At 57.2% G+C, this 12,073-nt stretch overlaps 2 protein-coding genes across 3 annotated transcripts; one reads left to right on the top strand and one right to left on the bottom strand.

Moving 5' to 3' along the window:
- Positions 1-649: 649 nt before the first annotated feature.
- GFAP (glial fibrillary acidic protein) lies at positions 650-10,056 on the top strand. Of its 2 annotated transcripts, XM_058559421.1 has the most exons (10): positions 650-1,159; positions 2,068-2,128; positions 2,310-2,405; positions 3,088-3,249; positions 4,718-4,843; positions 5,113-5,333; positions 5,917-5,960; positions 6,323-6,442; positions 7,725-7,810; positions 8,456-10,056. In XM_058559421.1, exons 1-10 carry the CDS (start codon positions 714-716, stop codon positions 8,495-8,497), a joined length of 1,404 nt encoding a protein of 467 aa, XP_058415404.1. In that variant the 5' UTR covers positions 650-713; the 3' UTR covers positions 8,498-10,056. The 2 variants fall into 2 exon arrangements, with proteins under 2 accessions (XP_058415404.1, XP_058415405.1); XM_058559422.1 differs by lacking the exon at positions 6,323-6,442.
- A 203-nt stretch (positions 10,057-10,259) lies between these two features.
- Positions 10,260-12,072, bottom strand: FAM187A (family with sequence similarity 187 member A). Its single transcript, XM_058561207.1, has one exon. It carries the CDS (start codon positions 12,053-12,055, stop codon positions 10,811-10,813), a length of 1,245 nt encoding a protein of 414 aa, XP_058417190.1. The 5' UTR covers positions 12,056-12,072; the 3' UTR covers positions 10,260-10,810.
- Position 12,073: the final 1 nt, after the last annotated feature.

The raw sequence follows: 12,073 nt of genomic DNA, 5'->3' as shown, positions 1-12,073 counted from the left end.
AGGGCCAGAGAGTGTAGTACCTGCCCCCTCTTGCCCTATCGGGGTTTCCACGCTCCTTCCATCATCCCCCCACTGCTAAAGAGAGGTCTCAATTGACCCTCCAGACAAAGGGCTGGTGTCCAACTCCAACCCACAGCCCCAGAACACAGGGAATGGGGAGAAAGCAGGAATGGGGGATGTCTGCATTCAGAGAGGAGGACTCCAGCAATCTGTTGGGAACGGGGCTCAGTAGGAACTGTAACATAGGCTGTTCCTTGAGGGTGTGGAATAGGTTTGTTCTTTGCTAAATTTCCGGCACCTAGCAGGCACTCAAAGGAGGAGGCTCAGTGAGAGAAGGCCTGGGTTATGGGATCTAAGAGTTGGAAGGCAGGTCAGAGGTCATCCGGTCCAGCCCTTTCTTGACCCGCCTTCCTAGAGTGAGAGTCTCCTTGCCCAGTGGTCAGGCCCCAGACCCAGCATCAGGTCCCAGGCACTGCCCATCAGTACTTCTGTCTGCGGCAAGGGGTGGGGACTGGCGTGCCCAGGAGGCCCTGCCTCTGGACACAGTGACCTCTGTGGGGTGAGAGGAGCTCTCCCCATGGCTGGGCTGCGGCCCAGCCCCACCCCCTCAGGCTATGCCAGGGGGCGTTGCCAGGGGCAGCCTGGGAAGTGCCAGGCCGGCCCACTCCTCCATAAAGCCCTCGCAACCCAGGAGCAAGCAGAGCCAGGCCAGGATGGAGAGGAGACGCGCCACCTCGGCTGCTCGCCGCTCCTATGTCTTCTCCTCAGAGGTGGTGGCAGGCCGCCGCCTGGGTCCTGGCACCCGCCTCTCTCTTGCTCGAATGCCACCTCCACTCCCGACCCGGGTGGACTTCTCCCTGGCCGGGGCACTCAACACCGGCTTCAAGGAGACCCGGGCCAGTGAGCGGGCAGAGATGATGGAGCTCAATGACCGCTTTGCCAGTTACATCGAGAAGGTGCGCTTCCTGGAACAGCAGAACAAGGCGCTGGCTGCCGAGCTGAACCAGCTGCGGGCCAAGGAGCCCACCAAGCTGGCCGATGTCTACCAGGCTGAGCTGCGTGAACTGCGGCTGCGGCTTGATCAACTCACTGCCAACAGCGCCCGGCTCGAGGTCGAGAGGGACAATCTGGCGCAGGACCTGGGCACTCTGAGGCAGAAGTGAGGAGGGGGCCGGAGGAGAGGGGCCTCATGAACAGGGAGGACTGAGCCCCCAAGAGAGAGTGCCTGCAGGCCTTCAGAGTCTCACGCAGGGAGCTCTGCCTCCCTGCTCCCCAGTTTTCCCACTTCTGGGAGGGGAAGGCTCTCCTTGCTCCCCAAGATGATGGGAGGGGCTGGGAGGAGGCCCAGAGCCTCAGGGATCTGATTCCAGGGAGCCAGGGTACTCTCAGGACCTCCCCACTGGGGAGAGCTGTGCAGAGGCAGTCAGGGACCCCAGCAGGCAGGGTCTGTGCATTTCATTCACTGCGGGGCCTTGTGACTCTGGGCGGGGAGCTGGCGGACTCTGAGCCCAGACCTGTATGAAGGAGGAGTTGGAAGGGAAGGTTGGTGTGCACTGGGAGGACTGGGCTCTGGGTAAAGGAAGTGGGAGAAAGAGTAGGCAGGGCTCGCTTCAGAACGTGGTGACTCTGCCTGTCACTAGATTATGACCCTAGTCAAGGCACTTCAACTTCACATCTGTGAAGCCAAGATCTTCATAAAACCCATTTCCAAAGGTCAGAGGGAACCACAGGGGCAGGATGCTTTGCTGAGCTGTCAGGGCACGCGCATGAGCCCTCAAGGGCAGGAGGACTCGGGTTTGTGCACTCGGTAGTGGGTGTGTGTTGGTGAAAGCGCCTGCATGAGCAGGAGCGGGTGCATCACCCCTGATAAGGCCCCTTGCTAATGAGGTAAAGTAAAGGCCCTCATCTGCTCACCCTCCTGGCCAAGGCTTCCATCTAGGACCCCTCTGACCCTCGCTCCTCCTGCTACTCCACAGTCCTGGGGGGGTCTCTCTGGCAGCCACCTCCAGAGAGATTGAGGCAGGGATCCAAGAGTCCTCAGAAAAGGAATGTGTCCCCCCACCCCAGGCTCCAGGATGAAACCAACTTGAGACTGGAGGCCGAGAACAACCTGGCTGCCTATCGACAGGTCAGGGGGTTGGCGGGGGGGCAAATGGTGGGGGGAGAGTGTTGATGGTAGCCCACCCAAGCCCAGCCCTCCAGAGCAATGTGTTGCTCTCCCCAACCCAAAAGGAGGGGTAAGACAAGGCTAGAGAATGGGGAAGAGGAGTCTGGTGTCAGAGTGGTCCTTTGCACCTTCCCTACTCCAGGAGGCAGATGAAGCCACTCTGGCCCGCCTGGATCTGGAGAGGAAGATTGAGTCTCTGGAAGAGGAAATCCGGTTCCTGAGGAAGATACATGAGGAGGTGAGGCCAGGACACAGGGGGGAAATCCCAACACAGAGACTGCAATTGAGAGAGAGACAAAGAGACTGAGACTGAGAGAGATACTCAGAGACAGAGAAAGAAAATGAGAGAGATACAGAGAGAGCCTGAGGGAGACAAAGATAGAGACAGACAAGGGAACCTCATATTTTTCTTCGCTACAGACCTGAGACAGAAACCCTTCCAGTATTATCTCCTTTGCACTGAGGCCCAGAGAGGTTAAAGAACCTATTAAGGTCACACAGTTAGTCTTTCTGACTCCACCCATTTGCCATCTGTCTCATTTAAATGAGAGTCATTCATAAAAAAAGATCCCACTGAGCTCTGACCTCAGACTATGGATTCAGAATCCGTGATCCCATGGAACCTAGGAACCCTTACAGGAACACCTACCCGTAGGGACTTAGTCACTCTCCCATGAGAATACAGGCCACTTCAGTGCTCCTGCCTGTCTGGGCCTGGGAGGAGGACACCATGGGGCCCTCAAGCTACCCCCTGCCTCCTCTAGCTTGGGCCATGCCACTTCCTCCAACTAGGACTGCCCCATTTCCCTTAGCCAACGTCCACGTCTGAGGGGCAGGCAGAAGAGGGCATGACACTGTGGGGGAACCCCAGTTGCGGCCTGGGCCCTGAGACCTAGCGTCACTTCTCTCTCCCCGACCAGGAGGTGCGGGAGCTCCAGGAGCAGCTGGCCCAGCAGCAAGTCCATGTGGAGCTGGATGTGGCCAAGCCAGACCTGACAGCAGCCCTGAGGGAGATCCGCACACAATACGAGGCAATGGCATCCAGCAACATGCACGAGGCAGAGGAGTGGTACCGGTCCAAGGTAGCCCTGACTGTAGGCCAGCCTGCCTCCTCCAGGCAGCCCTCCTGGCTCCATACAAGAGAATTGGGGAAGGAGGGTGGAAGGAAGCCAGGAGAGGATCCTCTCTGGGTAACTGACCTTCACCAGAGAAGAGAGGTGACTTGGCCAGGGTCACACAGGCACTCTTACTCCCAATAAGTAATTATTATTATTATTATTATTGCTACTATTACTATTATTATTAGCCAACATTGTTGTGTGCCAGGCCCTGTGCTTTGTATGGATTATCTTACTATGAAGTAGGTACTATTCTTTGATAGATGAGAGAACTGAAGTCCAGAGAAGTTAACTAATCTGCCCAAAGTCACATAGCTCCTAAGTGGTAGAGCTGGATTTCCAACCCCAGCCATCCCTCTTGGGAGCCTGCATTCTTGACGCCTTTGCCGTCTGTGCCCTGGGTTGTTGAGTGTCTACTGTGTGCCAGGCACCGCCTGGGACACAGAGCTGTGTCTGCCCAGGGAGATGTGATGTGTGCCCAAATATGGTGTCCATAGACATGACCACAGGGCAGAGTCTATGTGCAGTGTGGGACCAGGGAGAACATCATAGAAGGGAAGGCCTTTGGCCTCAGCAGGACTGGCAGGCTATGGACATGAGGAGAAGAGGGAAGGGGCATTCTGAGTGGAGGACAGAGCCTGCATAGAGGCCTGGAGGCTGAAAAGCACAGGGACGCGGGAGCCCAGAGATGCTGGCCCAGGGCGCCCAGCAAAGAAGTGTGCGTGGCAGAAGCCAGTGATAGTTCTGAGCAGGTTGAGGCCTGAAGGAGCCGTGAGGGCTTCACTGCAAGCTGGGGGAGAGAGGGCTATTAGAACCCAGGACTCTGGGGCTGGCCAGGTGGCATAGTGGTTAGATGCGTGCTTCGGCAACCCAGGGTTTGCAGGTTTGGATCCCAGGTGTGCACCGAGGCACCACTTGTCAAGCCATGCTGTGGTGGCGTCCCATATAAGGCGGAGGAAGATGCGCACGGAGGAAGATGCGCACGGATGTTAGCCCAGGGCCAATCTTCCTCAGCAAAAAGAGGAGGATTGGCATCGGATTTTTGCTCAGGGCTAATCTTCCTCACAACAAAAAAAAAAAGAAAAAGAAGAAGAAGAAGAACCCAGGACTCTGCTCACCAGAACCCACTGTCTATGGTGGAGGAGGGCAGCGTTCAGTCCGTGGATGGAGCTGCCAGTGCAGGAGATTCTGGATTCTGTGGCAAACTGTTCATGAGTTCATTCCCTGGCCAGGCACTGTTCTAGGTGCTAGAGACGCAGTAGTGGCTTCTGTACCCTGTTCATAGGTCACAGTCACTGGGAATAATAAAGTGACCTGGCCAACAATCCTGGGGGCCTGCCCACCTCCCGGATTTCCCAGAGACCGTGCCTTCCCACGGGTCGCCATATGTGCCGCAGCCCGCCCCTCAGCATAGGGCCCTCTCCCCATCTAGTTTGCGGACCTGACGGACGCCGCTGCCCGAAATGCAGAGCTGCTCCGCCAGGCCAAGCACGAGGCCAACGACTACCGGCGCCAGCTGCAGGCCTTGACCTGCGACCTGGAGTCCTTGCGCGGCACGGTGAGCGCGGGCAGGGCCGGAGGGGGCGGACACGGTCAGCCAGCTGAGGTTGGCGGACTGGAGCAGGGGACCCGCAACCCCGGGAGACGCCCGAGGAGCAGGGCCCGGGGCAGGACCAGGTCTGGGCGGGGCTCCGAAAAGTTACTCCGCGACCAGAGACTCGGCCGGGGGCGGGGCGGGGCGGGGACTCGAAGCCTCTCCGAGTCGGTCCCGTCGGAGCGCGGGGCGGCGTGACGGTGCCTCGAGGGACCAGCCGCTCCACCCCACAGAACGAGTCCCTGGAGAGGCAGATGCGGGAGCAGGAGGAGCGCCACGCGCGGGAGGCGGCGGGTTACCAGGAGACGCTGGCCCGGCTGGAGGAGGAGGGGCAGACCCTCAAGGACGAGATGGCCCGCCACCTGCAGGAATACCAGGAGCTGCTCAACGTCAAGCTGGCCCTGGACATTGAGATCGCCACCTACAGGAAGCTGCTGGAGGGCGAGGAGAACCGGTGAGCCCTGACCACAGCCCCATGGAATCCTTCTTGCTGCAGCCCCCAGAGTCGCCTTGCTCCCTGCAAGGACTGTGTCATTCAGCCTGCCTCCAGCCCCCTCCTATTCCAGTGCCCAGCACAGTGCTTGCCTAACACACAGTAGGTATTCAGTAAATGTCTGATGAATGAATGAATGGATTCAATTCAACCAATGTTGATTGGGTCCCAAGGCGAGGACTTGGGTCACCCCCCCAAACTAAGAGGCTCACCCCCCAGCCCTTCCCAACAAAGATTGGACTTCTTTTCCCCTGACGAATCTCTTCTGCATCCTTGGAACTTTCTTCACCACTCTCCCCTCCCCTCTGCCATCCTCCAAGCTGCCTTCCAATAGAGATGTTCCCCTCACAGATAACACCCAAGCCCCCTGCAGACTCTTGGAGCTTCAGGGAGCATGTTGGCTGCTGGGGAAAGCTAGGAGATGGAGTCAGCCTTTCCTGGCAAGGAGAAGGGCCTTGAGGCGATCATGATAACCCTGGACGAGGACCTGGCCTGGGGATGTCCTTGGACAGCCCGGTCACCCCCTCCCTCTGCTGTCTTTCAGCATCACCATTCCTGTGCAGACCTTCTCCAACCTGCAGATCCGAGGTCAGTAGAGCAGGGCCTGGTGGGCAGGGTGTTGGATTCCTGCCCCCTCCCCCAGGCCTGTGGGCTGCTGCTCTGGCCTAGGGCTGAGGACCAGGGCAAAGGGGCCTGAGGCTCTCCTTGGGGGCCTTCATGATTCACTGCAGAGCTTCTAGCCAGAACACACCATCCCAGGGCATTCCAGGTGGGGCTTGCAGTTGCTCTTGTCCTGCTCTGCCCTGTGTCCCGCTACCCATCCCTGCACACCATTCCACCGCAGAACTGGGTGAGGGTCTCAACCTCTGTCCTGTCTGCAGATCCCTGAGCAAGCTCTGCCCATCTGAGTGTCTTATGTTTTTGTTTTTTTTAACTGCTTGTCACTACAGGGGGCAAAAGCACCAAAGAAGGGGAATGTCACAAGGTCACAAGACATCTCAAAAGCCTCACAATACAAGTTATACCAATACAGGCTCACCAGATTGTAAATGGAGCCCCGCCGGCTCTCGGTTAGCTGCCTGCCTCTTAGACACGGTGCTTTTCTCAGCGTGACAGGGAGTGAGCCTTACCAAACCCATCTTCCCCATCCTCTTGGGTTCCCCCTCCCAGTTTCCTCTAAAGGGCCAAGCCTACGTCATTTTCTCAGCAACCTCAGTGCCCAGCCCAGGACCTGGCACGGGTTAAATGTAGGTTAAATTAGCAGAACCGGCCAGTGTTCAAAGTGATCTGTCTTCAGGTGCTCAGATGAGATGCTCTGGGGCCTCTGAGAAAATGCCAGCCTCTGCCTTACCTCTTCCCCATCACTGGGAGGGCCCCTGGGCTCTTGCTGCGCCCCGTGGCCAGGCTCTTTGCTTGATTGTCTGTCCCTGAGGCTCCGTTGCTCAGCTCAGTGCTGATTCAGCCCAGAGGATTATTTCCCCCTGGACTGCTGCTCTAATGGTGAATAAAGTTTTATGCTCCCTGCTCTCAATTTTAAATATTAGTGAGTGTGACATGTTATATTTTTCTCTCTGAGGGGGGGAAAAACTAAATTACTTTTTACTTGTATGTGGCCCTCAAATGATTCTTAGCTAAGAAAAAAAAATTATTCTTCTTCTGGGCTAGAAATTGAGGAACACTAGATATTCACGTCCCTGGGCTTAGTTCAGCATCAGAAGGTTAACCAGGCGGACCAGGTAGATGTAATACTGCCAAGTGCCAGACAGTAAAGGGGTCACTAGGGCCCAGAGAAGTGGGAGAGAAAAGGAGGAAAGGGGAAGGGGGACAGCAAAGCAACCCACATGTATTGAGCACTAATATGTGCCAGTTGCTTAACATATTATTTCAGCTGATTCCTCACTCCCACCTAGAGAAGCGGGCACTTTTCTCCCCATTTTGCAGATGAGGAAACTGAGGCTGGGAGAGGTAAATTAACTTGCCCACAGTCGTGTGGCTGGTTAGTGGCTGAGCTGGGACTCAAGCTCTGGCCTGCCTGATTTCAAAGCCCATGTGCTCCTCCCTCAGCACAGCGCCAAGTCATCAGAAAGCCAGGTGCCAGGTGAGGGCTTGCAGAGGGGCTGAAATGCAGCCAGGCCAGGAGAGCAAGCAGGGCACTGGACAGAGCAGCCAGGACTTGCCCAGCATAGTGGGGACTTGGGGGTTGCCATCCCCTTTGGAAGAGCCCAAGCCCTTCCTGCCCAGTTGAATAGGCTTTCATACTCATGACTAGGGTGTGATGGGGAAGCCGGGGGTGGGAGAGGATGTCTCATGCCCTGAGAGCCCATGGGAGGCCTCCTCTCCTCACACCTGCAGAAACCAGCCTGGACACAAAGGCCGTGTCAGAAGGCCACCTCAAGAGGAACATTGTGGTGAAGACCGTGGAGATGCGGGATGGAGAGGTGAGGAGGGCAGACCCAGATTCTGGCCCCATCTGGCTCTGGCTGCCCCCAGGTGTTCCTGAGGCCAGACTCTGGAAGACAGCCTGGACTAGCACATAGAAGGTTCCTGATAACTCACAAGAGCTCTCCAGGGAGGCTCTGGAAGAGCAGAAGGAACCTGGCTGTAATTCAACCCCTCAGCCCCTCCACTAGCAGTTCTAAGGGGAGCCTAGGCCACTGGATGGGGTCCTGACTCAGGCTTTCTCCCTTTCTCCCTGTGAAACTCAGGTGCCCCCAGCACCAGGCCTGGAGGAAAGAGAAAGAAAATTAAAGTTAGCAGGTTTCACTCCCAACTTTCAATTTCTAGCTTGGTTAAAGGAACCTGCCAGAGGAAGGGGATTTGGCATAACCTCCTCCCCCTCACACCAGCAACACCGCTAGCTAATCCTCCACCATCAGCTCACCATGTACCAGCAGGGTGCTAAACACTTGACACATGTTACCTCATTTCCCCTCTGACTGCTGCAGGGGGAGTTCTGGTTAGAAAAGAAAAGAAAGACCCTGGAAAGCCAAAGAGTTGCTCAAGGTCACAGAGCCTCGCAGTGGTGGACCTGGGGTCTGGGTAAGCTCCTAACCGTGGCATGTGCACCTTCTCTGTCCCCGCAGGTCATTAAGGAGTCCAAGCAGGAGCACAAGGACGTGATGTGAGGCGGGACCCACCTGGTGGCCCCCGCCCCAAGGCGTGAGGGGCCTGCAGCAGGAGACAGGACAGTTGCCCCTCCTCTGACAGCTACTTTCCCAAGACCTGAGATCCCACCCACTCCAGCCACCCCTCCCCGCTCCATCTCTATGCCAGCTTGCTGCCCTAGGCTCCATCAACATTAGGCCTGCCAGACAGCACCCACTCTGCACCCAGTAACTCCAACTAACAGGGCACTCACCCCAAAGAGGCAGCTTGGAGGGGCGTGGCCAGCAGCTTGAGTTAGAATTGGGAGGGAGCAGAGAAGCTGGGGAGGGCAGGGACACAATAAATCACCCTCCATAGCCTAATCTCCGTTGTCATGGCAACTGTTGCCAGAGCTGGAGGCCTCTAGGGGTATCTGGGAAATGGGCCTTTGAGTTTCCTCCGGCTGTTGGAGGAAAACTGAGACTGAGACAGGAAGGGGAAGTCCCCACAGGCAAGGCAGCCCTGGCCAGAGGCTTAGTCTTCTAGACTGAGCCTGACCAGTCTCAGAGTGGGTGGGGATAACCTGTCACCTGGAGTAGTCACCAGACAGGGGCCTCCTGAGTGATGATTCAAGTGTCTCAGCCCCACTGAGCTGCCACGTGGACACGCTATGGGCATGCTGTGGGCATGTGGGAGCTTGATTCTCAGCACTTGGGGGATCTATAGTGTAAGTGGAGAGGGCAGAGATGCTGGGAGGGAGGAGAGGGGGGCTGCCTGGCCCCTAGGTGTGGGTACAGGGAGGTCAAGCCCCGGAGGACTCCTCCCATCTAGGCTGGGGGAGCAGGTGAAGGAGGCCATTGGGATGATGCTAGACATTGGAGTTGGGGGTTGTGGGTGACCAGTTACACTTGGCCTCTGGGTTGTGGGACTCAAGGAAGTGACTCATCCTCTTGGAGATGCTGAAACAGGAGAGAAAGGGGCTGCTGTCCACAGGGGCAGGACACACTTTGTCCCAGTTCTAAAGGCCCCTTCCTTGCTGCATAATCCCAGTCCACCCAGGCCTCTGAGCCTCTGCAGCTGCTGCCTCCTGGCCCCAGCAAAGGGGTGAAGCCACCGCAATACATCTGACTCTCTCCACCCCACAGTGACCTGCTGCTTTTCCCGAAGCCAAGGGCCCGTGGTCCCCTCTTACTCAAATACAAAATGTACTGCCATATTTTAGGTAGCACCCTATTTTATAATTTGGGAAGTTGAGGCACGAGCGGAGTGAAGACCCTGGTTTGTGTTCCTGTAGCCTGGAGGTGGGGCAGCTCAGGGCAGACACTTTGACCCAGAGCACCTGCTCTGCTTTTCACGGGAGGACTGTGGGGGCACAGGATTATCTGTGCCCAGAGTGGGGTGGAGAGGACCCACTCCAGGGTCCCCCCCTCCCCTCTAAGGCCAAAGGGAGAGAGAAGTGGGGATCCCTCCCTCCTTCCGAGACTTGGTGCCCTTTCCCCAACCCGCTGCTGCTAACCTTCAGGGCGCCGCTGCCGCCTTTAGTCACTGAGGTTAATAAAGACAACTGCTGTGGCCTCCCCAGAGTGGACTCTGATCTGTTCAGGAGAGGCTGGCGCTGGGGGAAGGGGGCAGGAAGTAGCCTTGGACAAGACCCAACTTGCTTCCTATCACTAATTGTCTTGGGATCCCAAACCCCCACAGCAGCAGCCACATGACAAATCCCACTTCCAACCCTGCTCTGCCACGGCAGCCCTAGTGCCCCCCACTTTGCTCCCAGCCCCTCATGTCACCCCCAGTCCCCAGCCTGGGTGCAGTGTCTCAGGAAAGCCCAGAATTTGACCTCCACCTTCCTCACCCATTTCTTCTCTTCTAGTTGTTACCTTTATTGCCAAACCCACCATTGCTACCGGCCAGGCCCAGGGCGAGGCTCGGGAGGAAGGCAAAGAGGACAGGTACTAGGCCCCCCTGTTCTTCTTCTTTTCTCTCCCTGCTACCCCCAATTCAATCAGCACCCACTTGGCAATCCTTGAAGGCAAGACAATAAAGCACCTCAAACACTTCAACAGTGAATAGGCCCCTTCATCCTTCTCTGAGCATGAAGTCAGAAGACACATGTACCCCGGCTACTTCCATCCTGGCCTCAGTCTGCCATCTCCCACCTGCCTCAGGCTTCCCCTCTTCCCAGAGCAGGTTCTAGACGTGCCCGTGAAAATAGGCAGCAGGCTGTAACTAACAGATCTGTCCACACCCCCTTGCCACACGTCCCAGCCCAGGATGCCCACTCAGAGGCATCTGGTATCATTTAACGAACACATTTAAGCACAACTGGTCTTCAGAGCTGGGGAAGACAGAGCCTAAGGGGAGAAATTGGGACAACAGCGAAATAAGTAACAGCAGCAACGACAGAGGTGAACAGTGACAAAGACTGCCGTGATGAGCAGGTAGCCTATCAGTGTGAGTTCCATGGCGGAGCGAGTTTCAGGGTCCGAGAAGGAGACCCGGTAGCGGCCTCGAGATGTCACGCCCAGTCGAAACCCAGCGACCCGCGTCCCCTGCCGCCAGCAATAGTAGATGCCCCGGTCACTCAGCTGGGTAAAGCGGATGTGGAGATGGTTGCCATGGTCAATGAACACCCTCATGGACCTGTTGACGCCCTTCAGGTACTGTGTGCGGTAGAGGAACTGGTGGTCCTTGTCCCAGGCCACAGCATGCTCTGGCCGGGCCCCAGGACAGGAGATGATGAGTCCGTGGCCCAGCCTCTGCTGGTGGAACTGAATGGGCACCTTGGGCACCCAGGGCCGGCTGCCCACTTTGGACACATAGTTGAAGATGGCCATTATGCCCTCCCGGACCACCTTGTTCTTCTCGCAGGGCACCATACAGCTCCGAACCAGCAGCTCAGGTGTGTGGTGCCTGGCCTTGGCCTGAAGCTTACTTGGCACAGCCCGCGAACCACAGGACACCACGTCAGGCAGTGTCTTGCGGTAGCGTGGGGAGAGGTCTGGGCTCTGCAGGTAGCAGAGGCCAAGGCGCCACTGCTCCCCGCGCACCCCGCACCGGTCACAGGGGGTCCACTCCCAGAAGGTGGTGAAGACATGGAGGCTCCCATGGTACTCGTCTTCAAAGGGCTCCTGGCCCTGGTCCTTGAAAGTGGCCACCATTCCCTCACTGCTCTGGATGTCCACATCGTAAGCGTAAAAGTAGTCCCCCTTGCGGGTGCCACAGAAATACAAGCCAGAGTCCTCAGGCTGGGCCCGGAAAACCAACAGGCTGAACATGCGGATGCTGAAGCGGACCAGCATGTCACTGCCCACACGCACCTGGGCTTCCTCTGTCAGCACCCGCCCATCGAAGTCTGTCAGCACTTTGGTGTGGCCGCTACCTAGGTGCTTTTGGTAGTACCAGACGACAGCAGACACCTCCTCTGGCTTGCAGTGGCAGGGAAGCTCGAAGCTCATGTCGGCCAGGTAGGCTGCATTGTCAAACATCAGGAAAGCCGGGCAAGAGGTCCTCTGAAAAATGTTCTCCTTCTCCACAATTTCAAAGGCCTGGAGACTCCCCCACGTCCACAGGAGCACAGTGGTGTGGGCCAGGTTCATGCCTGCAGGAGGGAAGGG

Source organism: Diceros bicornis, chromosome 18, assembly GCF_020826845.1.
Source record: "Diceros bicornis minor isolate mBicDic1 chromosome 18, mDicBic1.mat.cur, whole genome shotgun sequence".
Lineage (NCBI taxonomy): Eukaryota > Metazoa > Chordata > Mammalia > Perissodactyla > Rhinocerotidae > Diceros > Diceros bicornis.
This window is presented reverse-complemented; position numbering and strand designations above follow the sequence as displayed.

Excerpts from the sequence above, each read along its gene's own strand:
- GFAP (XM_058559421.1), top strand. The coding sequence starts at position 714 with ATGGAGAGGAGACGCGCCACCTCGGCTGCTCGCCGCTCCTATGTCTTC. Across the intron at positions 6,443-7,724 it reads TGGAGCCCCGCCGGCTCTCG|AAACCAGCCTGGACACAAAG; the intron begins GTTAGCTGCCTG and ends TCACACCTGCAG. Across the intron at positions 7,811-8,455 it reads TGGAGATGCGGGATGGAGAG|GTCATTAAGGAGTCCAAGCA; the intron begins GTGAGGAGGGCA and ends CTGTCCCCGCAG.
- FAM187A (XM_058561207.1), bottom strand. The coding sequence starts at position 12,055 with ATGAACCTGGCCCACACCACTGTGCTCCTGTGGACGTGGGGGAGTCTC.